The 11,904-nt window shown below is 40.8% G+C and overlaps 1 protein-coding gene across 1 annotated transcript in view; it reads right to left on the bottom strand.

Moving 5' to 3' along the window:
• Naip (NLR family apoptosis inhibitory protein) overlaps positions 1-11,025 on the bottom strand; it is a 48,870-nt gene extending 37,845 nt beyond the window's left edge. The window contains exons 1-3 of the mRNA XM_005356419.2: positions 10,958-11,025; positions 3,263-3,829; positions 1,799-1,898 (exon numbers count right to left, since the gene is read on the bottom strand). Coding sequence (XP_005356476.1) covers positions 1,799-1,898; positions 3,263-3,827 — 665 coding nt within the window. The 5' untranslated portion in view covers positions 3,828-3,829; positions 10,958-11,025. The remainder of the gene's footprint in view (positions 1-1,798; positions 1,899-3,262; positions 3,830-10,957) is intronic.
• Positions 11,026-11,904: the final 879 nt, after the last annotated feature.

Genomic DNA, 11,904 nt, shown 5'->3' with positions numbered 1-11,904 from the left:
ACACACACACACACACACACACACACACACACACACACACACAATGTAAAGAATCCCAAGGGCTGGAAGAAGCAGAGCCTGTGAACACTGACTAAGATATTTAATAGCTTAGGTATTAAAGCTCATCTTTTTGGGAATAATGACACTGTGGTTCTTTTCTCTTTATTAGTCATGATTTAAAGGCATATACTAAAAGAATAACAAATGGAACCATGCATTAGCTGGAATGTGCTTTGACATAACCTTATCATCACTATTCCGAGCAGATGGCAGGAAAGACACAGGTGAAATTTGATTCGAGCAGGCTGGGGCAGATGCTCTCTACTTTGCGAGATAACATGATGAAAGTCTGGAAACTAGGTACAGGAATGAACCTGTATGTTGCACAATCAAAAACAATAGACACAAAAAACCACCACTGAACACATTATGAAAAATAACTAAAATATGTTCCTTCCCTAAGTAGGGTGAACGATCACTGTAATTACAAATACTCCGAATCTCTGAAATAAAATACACCTGTTTTCCCTCTTTTGGCGCTGCTGTGTGGTCACCTAGGCATCTGGTCTTACCTGTCATTTTTTTTAAACCAGAAAATGGCCTTGAACTCCTGATTCTATCGCCTCTACCCTGGTCATGCTGGGATTACAGGTGTGTGCCACCTTGTCCAGCTAGTGTTTTCTTCGTGTATGTTCTGCAGTAAATGAAACCACTTGCAATATCTAAACAGTGTTATTATTTTCCTTTATTTATTTATTACTTATTATTACCATTTCCACCCCTTTGCAATTCACTCATTTGTTAGTTAAGGGAAATCATGAAACTGCTACTTGATGAAACATATTATAATATTGGGGACAATAAAACAACATTTAGCCAGGCGATGGTGGCACATGCCTTTAATCCCAGCACTCAGGAGACTGAAGCAGGCGGATCTCTGTGAATTTGAGGCCTTCCTGGTCTACAGAGTGAGATACAGGACAGTCAGGACTATACAGAGAAACCCTGTTTGGGTAGAAACAAAACCAAACATTTAGTAACGGCTGGAAGGGAATGGAGAGCATGCACTTCATACTTGCAGAGACGTGAGTTCAGCACCCAGCACCCACTTCTTATGGCCACCTGGAACTGCAGCTCTAAGGTTCGGACACCTCTGGCCTCCATGGGTACCTGTACTAACTTGTACATACACACAGTCCCCTGAATAATTAAAAACAAAATGCTGGACCTGGAAAGATGCCTTGGTAGGTAAAATACCTCAGCATAACCACAAAAGTGTGGTATTGAATCTGTGTTGACTCTGTAAATTCAGAGCCCAGTCCACCATGTCTCCAACCCTAACCCTGGAGGAATGGAGTCAGGTGGATCCCAGGTTGCCTATCTCAAAATATAAGGCAGAGAATGATGGAGGGCAGGAACCTATACCAACACTGACCTCCCCACAGGCATGGACGAATATACATCCATACACTACATACCAACACACCACACACATAAACACACTTTACATATACCAACACACTACACAGAAAGTATAAAAAGTAAAAACTGACAAAGCAAAAACAGTATAAAAGAGAAAGAGCCATTTAAGTTCATGTGCTTTAAAGTTTTCACTATGTGAGCAGATCTTCCTTGTTTGAAAATTCTGGGATGATCCCATGTTGGATAAGAGAAATATCAGAACTCATGTGGTACTCCAACAATGTTGGTCTTTTCTCTCCAGGCTCCTCTTGCTAAAAACAAACAAACAAACAAATCAAAAATAAAGTCAGAAAATACAAATGAAGTGTTTGCTTACTTGGGGAACCACTTGGCATGCTCCTTCCAAGGATCGTCTCCTTCTTCCCAGTTTCCCAAGCATCCAGCGCAGGAGAAACACTGCACGGTGTCCCTTTTACCTACAATGCAGTGATGTGTTCTGACTGGCCAGCAATGGCACCAGGTGCGACCTTGGAGCTGATCATATTGTAGCAGAACAGACAGACCCCAGCATGCCTATTCTTCTGTGACCTCTTTGGCTGAATCCCTGTCCACAATCCCACTGCCCTAAATGACCCCGTCTGAGCTCTGGACCTCTGTCTCCCAGTATGGCCTTCCTCCATATCCACCACCCTCACACAATGGCTTCGCAGACAGAAGCTACTCTTTAGCCTTCAGGACCAAAGGGATGGAGATGCTAGGATTTGCTAAAATGATGCCATTAGAAGGCCTAAGGGTCACGTTTGCTGCATTGTTTCTATGGAAATGGAGGTACATTTCTCTAGTTCTTTGAACATCAGTAGAGTCACCTATGAAATGTGGGAAGGGCAAATTAGTCGAATTAGAATTAGTGCTCAATCCATGCACAGCTTATATGAGTGGGTCCCCAGCACACCACAGACCCTGCTATAATAGTTATCCACATCTCTCCTAACACCTGCGTATGTGGCTAAGGCATTTCAAAGTGCAGTGTTGTCAAAGGCAGCTTGCCTCTGGATGGGGGTTAAACAAGTACAAAGAGCACCCTTCCAAAACTAAAGTAATGAAATAAATCAAGGAAATACACAATTAATAGTATTCGTGAAACTAGAGGACAGTGGGACTGGTCTATCTCATGGTCCATTTTCAGCACCTTATGAATTGAACTAAGGTTTTCTGCAGTCTATTTAGCTTTGTTTTCAATTGCTGGCACTAAGCAATGGCTAAGTTAGCCCTCTTGTAATGAGCTACACCCCCAACTTCAGGTTCATAGTTTCCCAGGCCCGCATTTACAGAAAAGATCCTTGTGTTTTACACATATTTGGCAAGATAATAGTGCTACACGAAAAGTAAGTTAAAGAGAGAGGAAAACTATTAAAGTGGATGTTTAATTAACCAGATCTCCTCTGCCACAATTAACAAATAAGGACTGATTAACAAGAGGTAGTGGAAGAAGAGGAGGATGGGAAGGAGCAAGAGTAGTCGGAGAGGTAGAGGAAGAGCAGAGGAGGAGGGGGAAGGAGAAGAGGAAGAAGAGGAATGAAGGGATGGAGAGATGGCTCAGTGGTTAAGAGGGCTCTGGCAGGGGACTTGAGCTGGGTTCCCTGCACCCACTTCAGACAGTTCACAACCACTGGAATTCACTCTTGCCGAGGGTCTGATGTTCTTCTCTGGACCCTATGGACCCCTGCACTCACAAGTGAAGATCCCCCACCCCCTCACATAAGTACATATTTTTTTTTAAAAAAAAGGAAACTAAACTTTATATTTTACAGGAACACACCACACAATGGAATCCAGTTACCTGTAAAGACGAAGCCAGCTGCTGAGAGCACACGTGGCGATGTCCCATGGGCGTAGAACGGCCAGTTTTCAAAGGACTCCAGTCTGGCCTCCTCTTCTTGGTACCTTGCTTTGCCGCCCCTCAGCTTCTCTGGACTCCTCACCCTTATGTCATACTTGCCAATGTTCCCAACATCTTTGCCCAAAAGGAACGCACAGTCCGGATGCAATTTCTTGTGGCTTTCTATGGGAAGATTCCTGAGTCTGGTGCAAAAGAGGATTAAGCTACAGCAGAAGCACTGAACCCCAAGCTTCACCCCAGTATGGTAAAACCCAGCGGCTGCCATCTCCTGTGGCGTCCATGTTCTGAATGTGTCATAGGTCACGAAAGTCTTTAATCGTTTGGCTTCATTGCGCATCTGTGGGTTAAAACCTTTCTTCATTTTCATTCGTAATTTATGGTCTTCTTCTTGTTGTCTTTTTAAGACCTGAAGTGCATCCACACCCAGAAGAGCAGATAACTCGGAGGCCGATTCATCATCGAATTCACAAATCCTCTCCTCAAAGGCTTCTCCCTGGGTGGCCATTTCTAGTGGAGAAAGGAAAGCGGATGATTGGTGTCTGTGATATTTTTATTATAAAGTGTGTGTCTCAGGGCTAGAGAGACAGCTCAATGATAGAGGGGGTTGCCACAAGCCCAGTGAGTTCAGCTCGCTCCCCTGCAACCCTCGTGGTAAGTAGAGGCAAGCAACTCTTATGAGCTGACCTTTGCAAAGCAGGTAACCTAGGCCAAAGTAGGTCTGAGGCAACAAATCCCACAGGAGTGGAACTGAACCAGCTACCTAGGCTGGAGTGGCCCTGAGAAAGCAAGCTCCATGGGAACAGGAACGGATACAGTCCAGGGACATTTTGTGGATCAGGACTGAGCCAGAAACCTGGGCCAGAGCAGACCTGAGACAATAAACTCCACAGGAATAGGTACAAGGAAGCAACTGCTGAGTGAGTGAGCCAGAGCCAGAGACTGCTGAGGGTCTGGATGTGAATTTGCAACCTCCGAGAGAGTAGACCTAAGCCGGGACCCCTGTGGGTCTGGGCATGAGTCTAGGACCTCCAATGAACTAGGCCTGAGCCAGGACCTCTGTGGGTCCGTGTTGTAATAGGAGCGGCTGGGCTGCGTCCCCAGCACCCGAGCTGCCTGGCTAGCTTATGCCCTGAAATAATAACACACAAATTGTATTCATTTAAACACTGCTTGGCCCTTTAGCTCTAGCCCTTACTGGCTAATTCTGATATCCCGACCAACCTATCTCTAATAATCTGTGAGCGTCAGTCTTACTGGGAAGATTCTAGCCTACGTCCATCCTGGGTCAGAGCTTCATCGCGTGTGTCTGCCTGGGAGCAGGGCATGGCGTCTCTTTGAGCTCACTTCCTCTTCCTCCCAGCATTCTGTTCTGTTTATTCCTCCCACCTATGTTTTAACCTATGAGGCCAAGTAGTTTCTTTATTACTTAACCAATAACCTTCCTCCATCAGGTCTGGGTGTTGGTCTGGGACATTAAAGAGAACAGACAGGATCCCAAAACCTCTGCACGTCCAAGGGTGAGCTGGGATTTCTGATGGAGTAAGCCTGAGCCAGGTCCTCTGCATCTGAGCACACCCAAGCCAGGGAACTCTGAACTCTGAGGGAGTAGACTGAAGCCAGAGTCCTTTACAGGACCAATCCCAAGCCAGGGACCTCTGCAGGAATGGATCCAGACCAGGGATATTTACAGAAACAGGTCTGAGCCAAAAACCTAGGCTAGAGCAGGCCTGAGACAACTCCAAGGGAACAGAGTAAAACCTGGGAGTGCTAAGGGACCTCCATGAACTGTGGCACTAACTGTACCATAAGGAACAACCATCTGAGCCTTGGATTCACTGGCACCTAGAAGATTAATCAACAGAATCACAGATAGCCCAAACCACACCTATTAGAGGAAAAGATGAGTAGAAAAGGTAAGAACACATGCAACACCACAAATAGCAACATGACACTAGTAAAACCTAAAGACCCTACAACTGCAAGACTTGAACAACCAAATATAGATGAAGCAGAAGAAAATGACCTAAAAATTAACTTCAGGAGAATGAATCTCTTAAAGAGGAAATGAGAAATTCCTTTAAAGAAATCGAAGAAAAGACAAACAAAAAATTGAAAGACATCAGCAAATCCTTTAAAGAAAACCAAGAAAAATCAATTATACATATGAAAGAAAGTATCCAAGACTTGAAAACTGAAATAGAGATAATAAAAAACATAAGCTGAGGGAATTATAGAGACAGAAATCATGAGAAAATGATCACGAATCACAAACGTGAGCATGAACAGCAGAATACAAGAGATGGAAGAGAGAATCTCAAACACTGACGATATAATAGATGAAACAGACTCATCAGTTAAAGAAAATGTTAAATTTAACAAAGGCTTACCCCAAAATATCAAGAAAATATTGGACACCATGAAAAGGCCAAACCTAAGAATAATAGGTATAGAAGAAGGAGAAGTTCAAATCAAAAGCACAGAAAATATATTTAACAAAACCATAGAAGAAAACTTTCCCCACCTAAAGAAAGATATGCCTATGAAGATTCAAGATGCTTACAGAACACCAAACAAATTGGATCAAAAAAAGTCCCCTCACCACATAATAATTAAAGCACTAAACATACAGAATAAAGAAAGAATATTAAAAGCAGCAAAGGAAAAAGGCCAAGTAACATATAAAGGCAGACCTATCATAATTACATCTGACTTCTCATTGAAGACAATGAAATAAAAATATCATGGTGAAGTGTTATGTAGACATTAAGGACCACAGATGCTAGCCCAGACTACTATACCCAGCAAAACTGTCAATCACCATAGAAGAACAAAACAAGATATTCCATGTTAAAACCAGATTTAACCAATACCTAGCCAGAAACTCAGCCCTACAGAAAACACTAGAAGGGAAACTCCAACCCAAGGAAGTTGGCCATATCAACAAAATCACAGACAATTGATGGTCTCATAGCAGCAAATCCCAAAGAAGAGAAAACCACACAAAGTAACATCACCAACAATGAAAACTAAATTAACAGGAGATAGCAATCACTGGTCATAAATATCCCTTAATATAAGTGGACTCAACTCACCTATAAAAAGGCACAGGCTTACAGATTTGCTGTGAAAACAGAATCTATCCTTTTTCTACATACAAGAAATATACCTCTGGGGCTGGCAGGATGGCTCAGTGGTTAAGAGCACAGACTGCTCTTCCAGAGGACCAGGGTTCAATTCCTCACATGGCAGCTTGCAGCTGTCACTCCAGTTCCAGAGAATCTGACATCATTATACCAATGTACATGAAATTAGGTTAAATAAAGTTTTTTTTTTTTTTTTAAAAAAAGAAATACACCTCAAACTCAAAGACAGACATCATCTCAGAGTAAAGATTGGGAAAAAATATTCCAATAATATGGACCTAAGAAACAAGCTGGTATAGCTATCCTAATATCTAACAAAATAGACTTCAAGCTAAAATCAATCAAAAGAAACGAAGAAGGACATTTCATATAAGTCACAGGAAAAATCCATCAAGTGGAAATCTCAATACTGAACAGCTATGCCCCGAATACAAGGGCACCCTCATATATAAAAGAAACACTTCTAAAGCTTAAGTAACACATTAAACCCCACACACCAATAGTGGTAGACTTCAACACTCCACTTCCACCACTGGACAGGTCAGTCAGACAAAAAAAGGACAGAGAAATAAGGGAACTAACAGATGTTATGACTCAAATGGACTTAACAGACATCTATAGAATATTCCATCCAAATATAAAAGAATATACTTTCTTCTCAGCACCTCATGGAACCTTCTCAAAAATTGACCACATACTCAGTAACAAAAAAACTCAACAAATAATAAAAAAAATGGAATAATGATGGAGGAAGGTCATTGGCTAATAAAGAAACTGCCTTGGCCCATTTGACTGGCCAGCCTTTAGGTGGGTTGAGTAAACAGAATAGAATGCTGGGAAGAAGGGAAGTGAGGTCAGATGCCCTGCCGCTCCAGTGCAGGGCAGACGCGATGAAGCTCCAACCCAGGATGGATGTAGGCTAGAATCTTCCTGGTAAGCGCACTTTGGGGTGCTACACACATTATTAGAAATGGGCTAGTCCAGGTGCGAGAGTTAGCCTAGAAGAGGCTAGATATAATGGGCCAAGCAGTGTTTAAAAGAATACAATTTATGTGTTGTTATTTCAGGGCATAAGCTAGCTAGGCAGCCGGGAGCTGGGCTGTGGGAAGAGGCCCGCAGCTCCTTTAACAGAATAACCCCATGTATCTTATCAGATCATCATGCTTTAAAACTAGAAATCAACAGCAATACTAATTCCAAAAAACTCACAAACACATGGAAATTAAACAATGCTCACATGAATCATCAATGAGTCAAGGAAGAAATAAAGAAAGAAATTAAAGACTTCTTAAAATTCAATGAAAATGACCACACAACATACCAAAATTTTTGGGATACAATGAAAGCAGTGTTAATAGGGAAGTTCATAGCACTAAATCCTACATAAAGAAGCTGGAAAAATCCCACACTAGTGAATTAACAGAATATTTGAAAATTTTAGAACAAAAAGAAGCAAACTCACCCAAGAGAATTAGACAGCAGGAAATAATCAAATTGAGAGCTGAAGTCAACAAAATAGAAACAAGGAAAATACAAAGAATCAATGAGACAAAGAGTTGGTTCCCAAGAAAATCAACAAAATAGAGAAATCTTTATCCAAACTAACTAAAAGGCACAAAGAGAATATACAAAATAACAAAACCAGAAATTAAAAGTGGGACATAACAGACACAAAGGAAATACAGAGAATCATCAGATCATATTTCAAAAGTCTGTACTTCACAAAATTGGAAAACTTAAAGGAAATGGACAACTTTCTGGATAAATATCACTTACCAAAATTAAATCAAGACCAGATAGGCAAATTAAGCACACCTATAACTTATGAAGAAATAGAAACAGTCTTCAGAAGTCTCCCAACCAAAAAAAAAACCCAGTTCCAGATGGTTTGAGCTCAGAATTCTACAAGATTTTCAAAGAAGAAATAATACCAATACTCCTCTAATTGTTCCACACATTAAAAACAGAAGGAACATTGTCAAACTCTTTTTATGAAGCTACAATTACCCTGATAGCCAAACCACATAAAGACATTACTAAGAAAGAGAATTACAGACCAATCTCACTCATGAACATTGATGCAAAAATACTAAATAAAATATTGACAAATTGAAACCAAGAACACATCAGAACCATCATCCACCATGATCAGAAATGCAGGTATGGTTCAACATATGAAAATTTGTCAACATAATTCACCATATAAACAAAAAGAAAAATAAAAACCACATGATCATCTCATTAGATGCTGAAAAAGCTTATGATAAAGTACAACATCCCTTCATGATAAAGGTCTTGGAGAGAGCAGGAATATAAGGAATATACCTAAACATAATAAAGGCAACATACAGCAAGACAACAGTCAACATCAAACTAAATGGAGAGAAACTCCCAGTGATTCCACTGAAATCAGGACAAGACAAGGTTGTCCACTCTCTCCATATCTATTCAATATAGTCCTTGAGGTCCTAGCTAGAACAGAAAGACAACAAAAGGAGACCAAGAGGATATAAATTGGAAAAGAAGAAGTCAAACTCTCACTATTTACGGATGATATGATAGTTTATATAAGCAATACCAAAAATTCTACCAAGGAACTTCTATCACTCATAAACACTCTCAGTAATGTAGCAGGATACAAGATTAATTTAAAAAAATCAGTAGCCCTCTTGTACACAGATGATAAATGTGCTGAGAAAGAGATCAGAGAAACATCACCCTTCACAATTGCCACAAATAGGATAAAATATTTCAGAGTAACCAAACAAGTAGAAGACTTGTCTGATAAGAACTTTAAATCTTTGAAGAGAGAAATTAGAAAGTAGAAAGATCTCCCATTCTCTTGGGTATGTAGAATTAACATAGTAACAATGGCAATCTTATCAAAACAATCTACAGTTTCAATGCAATGCCCAGCAAAATCCCAGCAAAATTCTTCACAGACCTTGAAAGAACAGTACTCAATTTCATATGGAAAAGCAAAAACCCAGGATAGCCAAAACAATCCTGTACAATAAAAGAACTTCTGGAGGCATCACAATCCCCGACTTCAAACTCTACTACAGAGCTTAGTACTGAATATAGTCTGGTATTTGCATAAGAACAGACAGGAGGACCAATGGAACTGAATCAATTAATAAATGGGACCTCCTGAAACTGAAAAGCTTCTGTAAAGCAAAGGACATGGTCAACAAGACAAAATGACAGCCTACAGAATGGGAAAATATCTTCACTAACCCCACATCGGACAAAGATATACAAAAAAAAATATACAAAGAATTGAAGAAATTGGTCACCAAAAGAACAAATAATCCATTTTAAAAAATGGAGTACAGACCTAAACAGAGAACTCTCAACAGAGGAATCAAAAATGGCTAAAAGACACTTACAGAAATGCTCAACATCCTTAGTCATCAGAGAAATGCAAATGAAAACAACTCTGAGATTCCATCTTACACCTGTAAGAATGGACAAGATCAAAAACACTGATGACAACTTATGCTGGAGAGGTTGTGGGGGAAAGAGAACACTCTTGTATTGCTGGTGGGAATGCAAGCTGGTACAACCCCTTTGGATGTCAGTGTGGCGATTCCTCAGAAAATTAAAAAAAAAAAAAACCTTCCTCAAGACCCAGTAATACCACTTTTGGGTATATATCCAAAGGATGCTCAATCGTGCCACAAGGACATGCACACAACTATGTTCATAGCAACATTGTTCACCATAGCCAGAACCTGGAAACAACCTCAATGTCCCTCAACTGAAGAATGGATAAGGGAAATGTAGTACTTTTATACAATGGAGTACTACACAGTAGAAAAAAAATGATATCTTGAATTTTGCAGGCAAATGGATGGATCTAGAAAACAACATTTTGAGTGAGGTAACCCAGACCCAGAAAGACAATTATCACATGTACTCACTCATTAGTGGCTTTTAAACATAAATCAAAGAAAACCACTCCACAAACTACAATCCCAGAGGACCTAGACAACAATGAGGACCCTAAGAGAGACTTACATGGATCTAATCTACATGGGAAGTAGAAAAAGCCAAGATCTCTAGAGTAAATTGGGAGTATTGGGACCTTGGAAGAGGGTTGAAGGGGAGAGGAGAGGCAGGGAGAAGAACAGAGAAAAATTTAGAACTCAACAATCAATAAAAATATCAATAAAAGTAAAAAATAAAAAAATAAAGAGAAAAAAACCCAACCTCGTCACTAGAAATGTTCTGCAGTGGTCCTTCTGGAGTTCTGTCAGTCCTCAGGACACTTGACAATGTGACTCAACAACTGTGATTTACAGTCTCTGGATAGCCCCACCCCCTTACAGTCTGCCTGGGGATCATGAGACAAAGTTCATGTTCTTTTCTATAGACACAATTGCTCAACTCTTGCATCCTGTTCCTTTTCTTTAGAAGGAACTGGCCAAGACTTGGCAGCCCACGACTTTGCTTAGTTGCTTTCATTTTCACTAGCACAACCTGTACTTACCGTTACCGTTGCTAGGATAAAACTCTGTGCTAAAGAAGCTCACAGAAAATACGGTTTGTTCTGGCTTATAGTTGAAGATACATTTTCACTGTGGCACAGGAGACTTGGTGTCAGGAGCAGGAAGCCAGCTGATCACAGAGCATCAACAGCAAGGAAGCAGAGAAAATGATTGGGAAATGACACCAGGCTATAAAGTCTCAAGGCCTGTCCCTACTGACCCACTTCCTCCACCAGGCTCCGCCTCTTAAAGGTTCCAAAATCTTACCAAATAGCAGCCCAGCAGGAAGCCAAATGCTCAAACACGTGAGCTGCTCATAGGAGACTTTTCACATTCAGACCACACCATCACCAGACACAGCGTCCTCCCCTAACATCTGTGTGAATACCTCTTCCCACACTCTCCTCCTGGTCTTCTTTCTTTTTAACTTTCTAAAATGATTTTACTGATCATGTGTCTGTGCACATGGACTATTTTTTGATCTATCCTAGGAAGCCACCAGGATCCAATGGAATTTTCACCTTAATGACTTAATTCTAATCACCTTACTTAAATCCTGTTATGTCCAAGTTATTGGTCCTCCAATAAATTCACAAATCCCAGGTCCCGATGCAAATGACGTGAAGGTTTTCAATTATATAACTTGAGTTTGGACTACTTCTCCACCATACCAACACAGTGGGTGACGGAAGTGCAGTGGCGAGCCCAGGGAAGGGGAGAACTCTTAAATGGGGAAAGCCTTAATCAGGGGAGTTTATGTCCAGTTGTCTTGGGATTGGGTAAGGAGGGCATAAAGTAAGGTAGTATCTGAAACCATTGGTCAATTGGGTCATTGGGTGTGAAGACCCTAACAAAGAGCCATTAATAATTGACAAGGTATGTTCAAGGACATGATGCCTCCTAGGGACATCTGGACTTCGTTAAATTTTATGGCTCTGCTCCCTGGCTT

This window comes from Microtus ochrogaster, chromosome 19, assembly GCF_000317375.1.
Source record: "Microtus ochrogaster isolate Prairie Vole_2 chromosome 19, MicOch1.0, whole genome shotgun sequence".
NCBI classification, from domain to species: Eukaryota; Metazoa; Chordata; class Mammalia; order Rodentia; family Cricetidae; genus Microtus; species Microtus ochrogaster.
The sequence above is the reverse complement of the archived record's forward strand: the minus strand, read 5'-3'. Positions and strand labels throughout refer to the sequence as shown.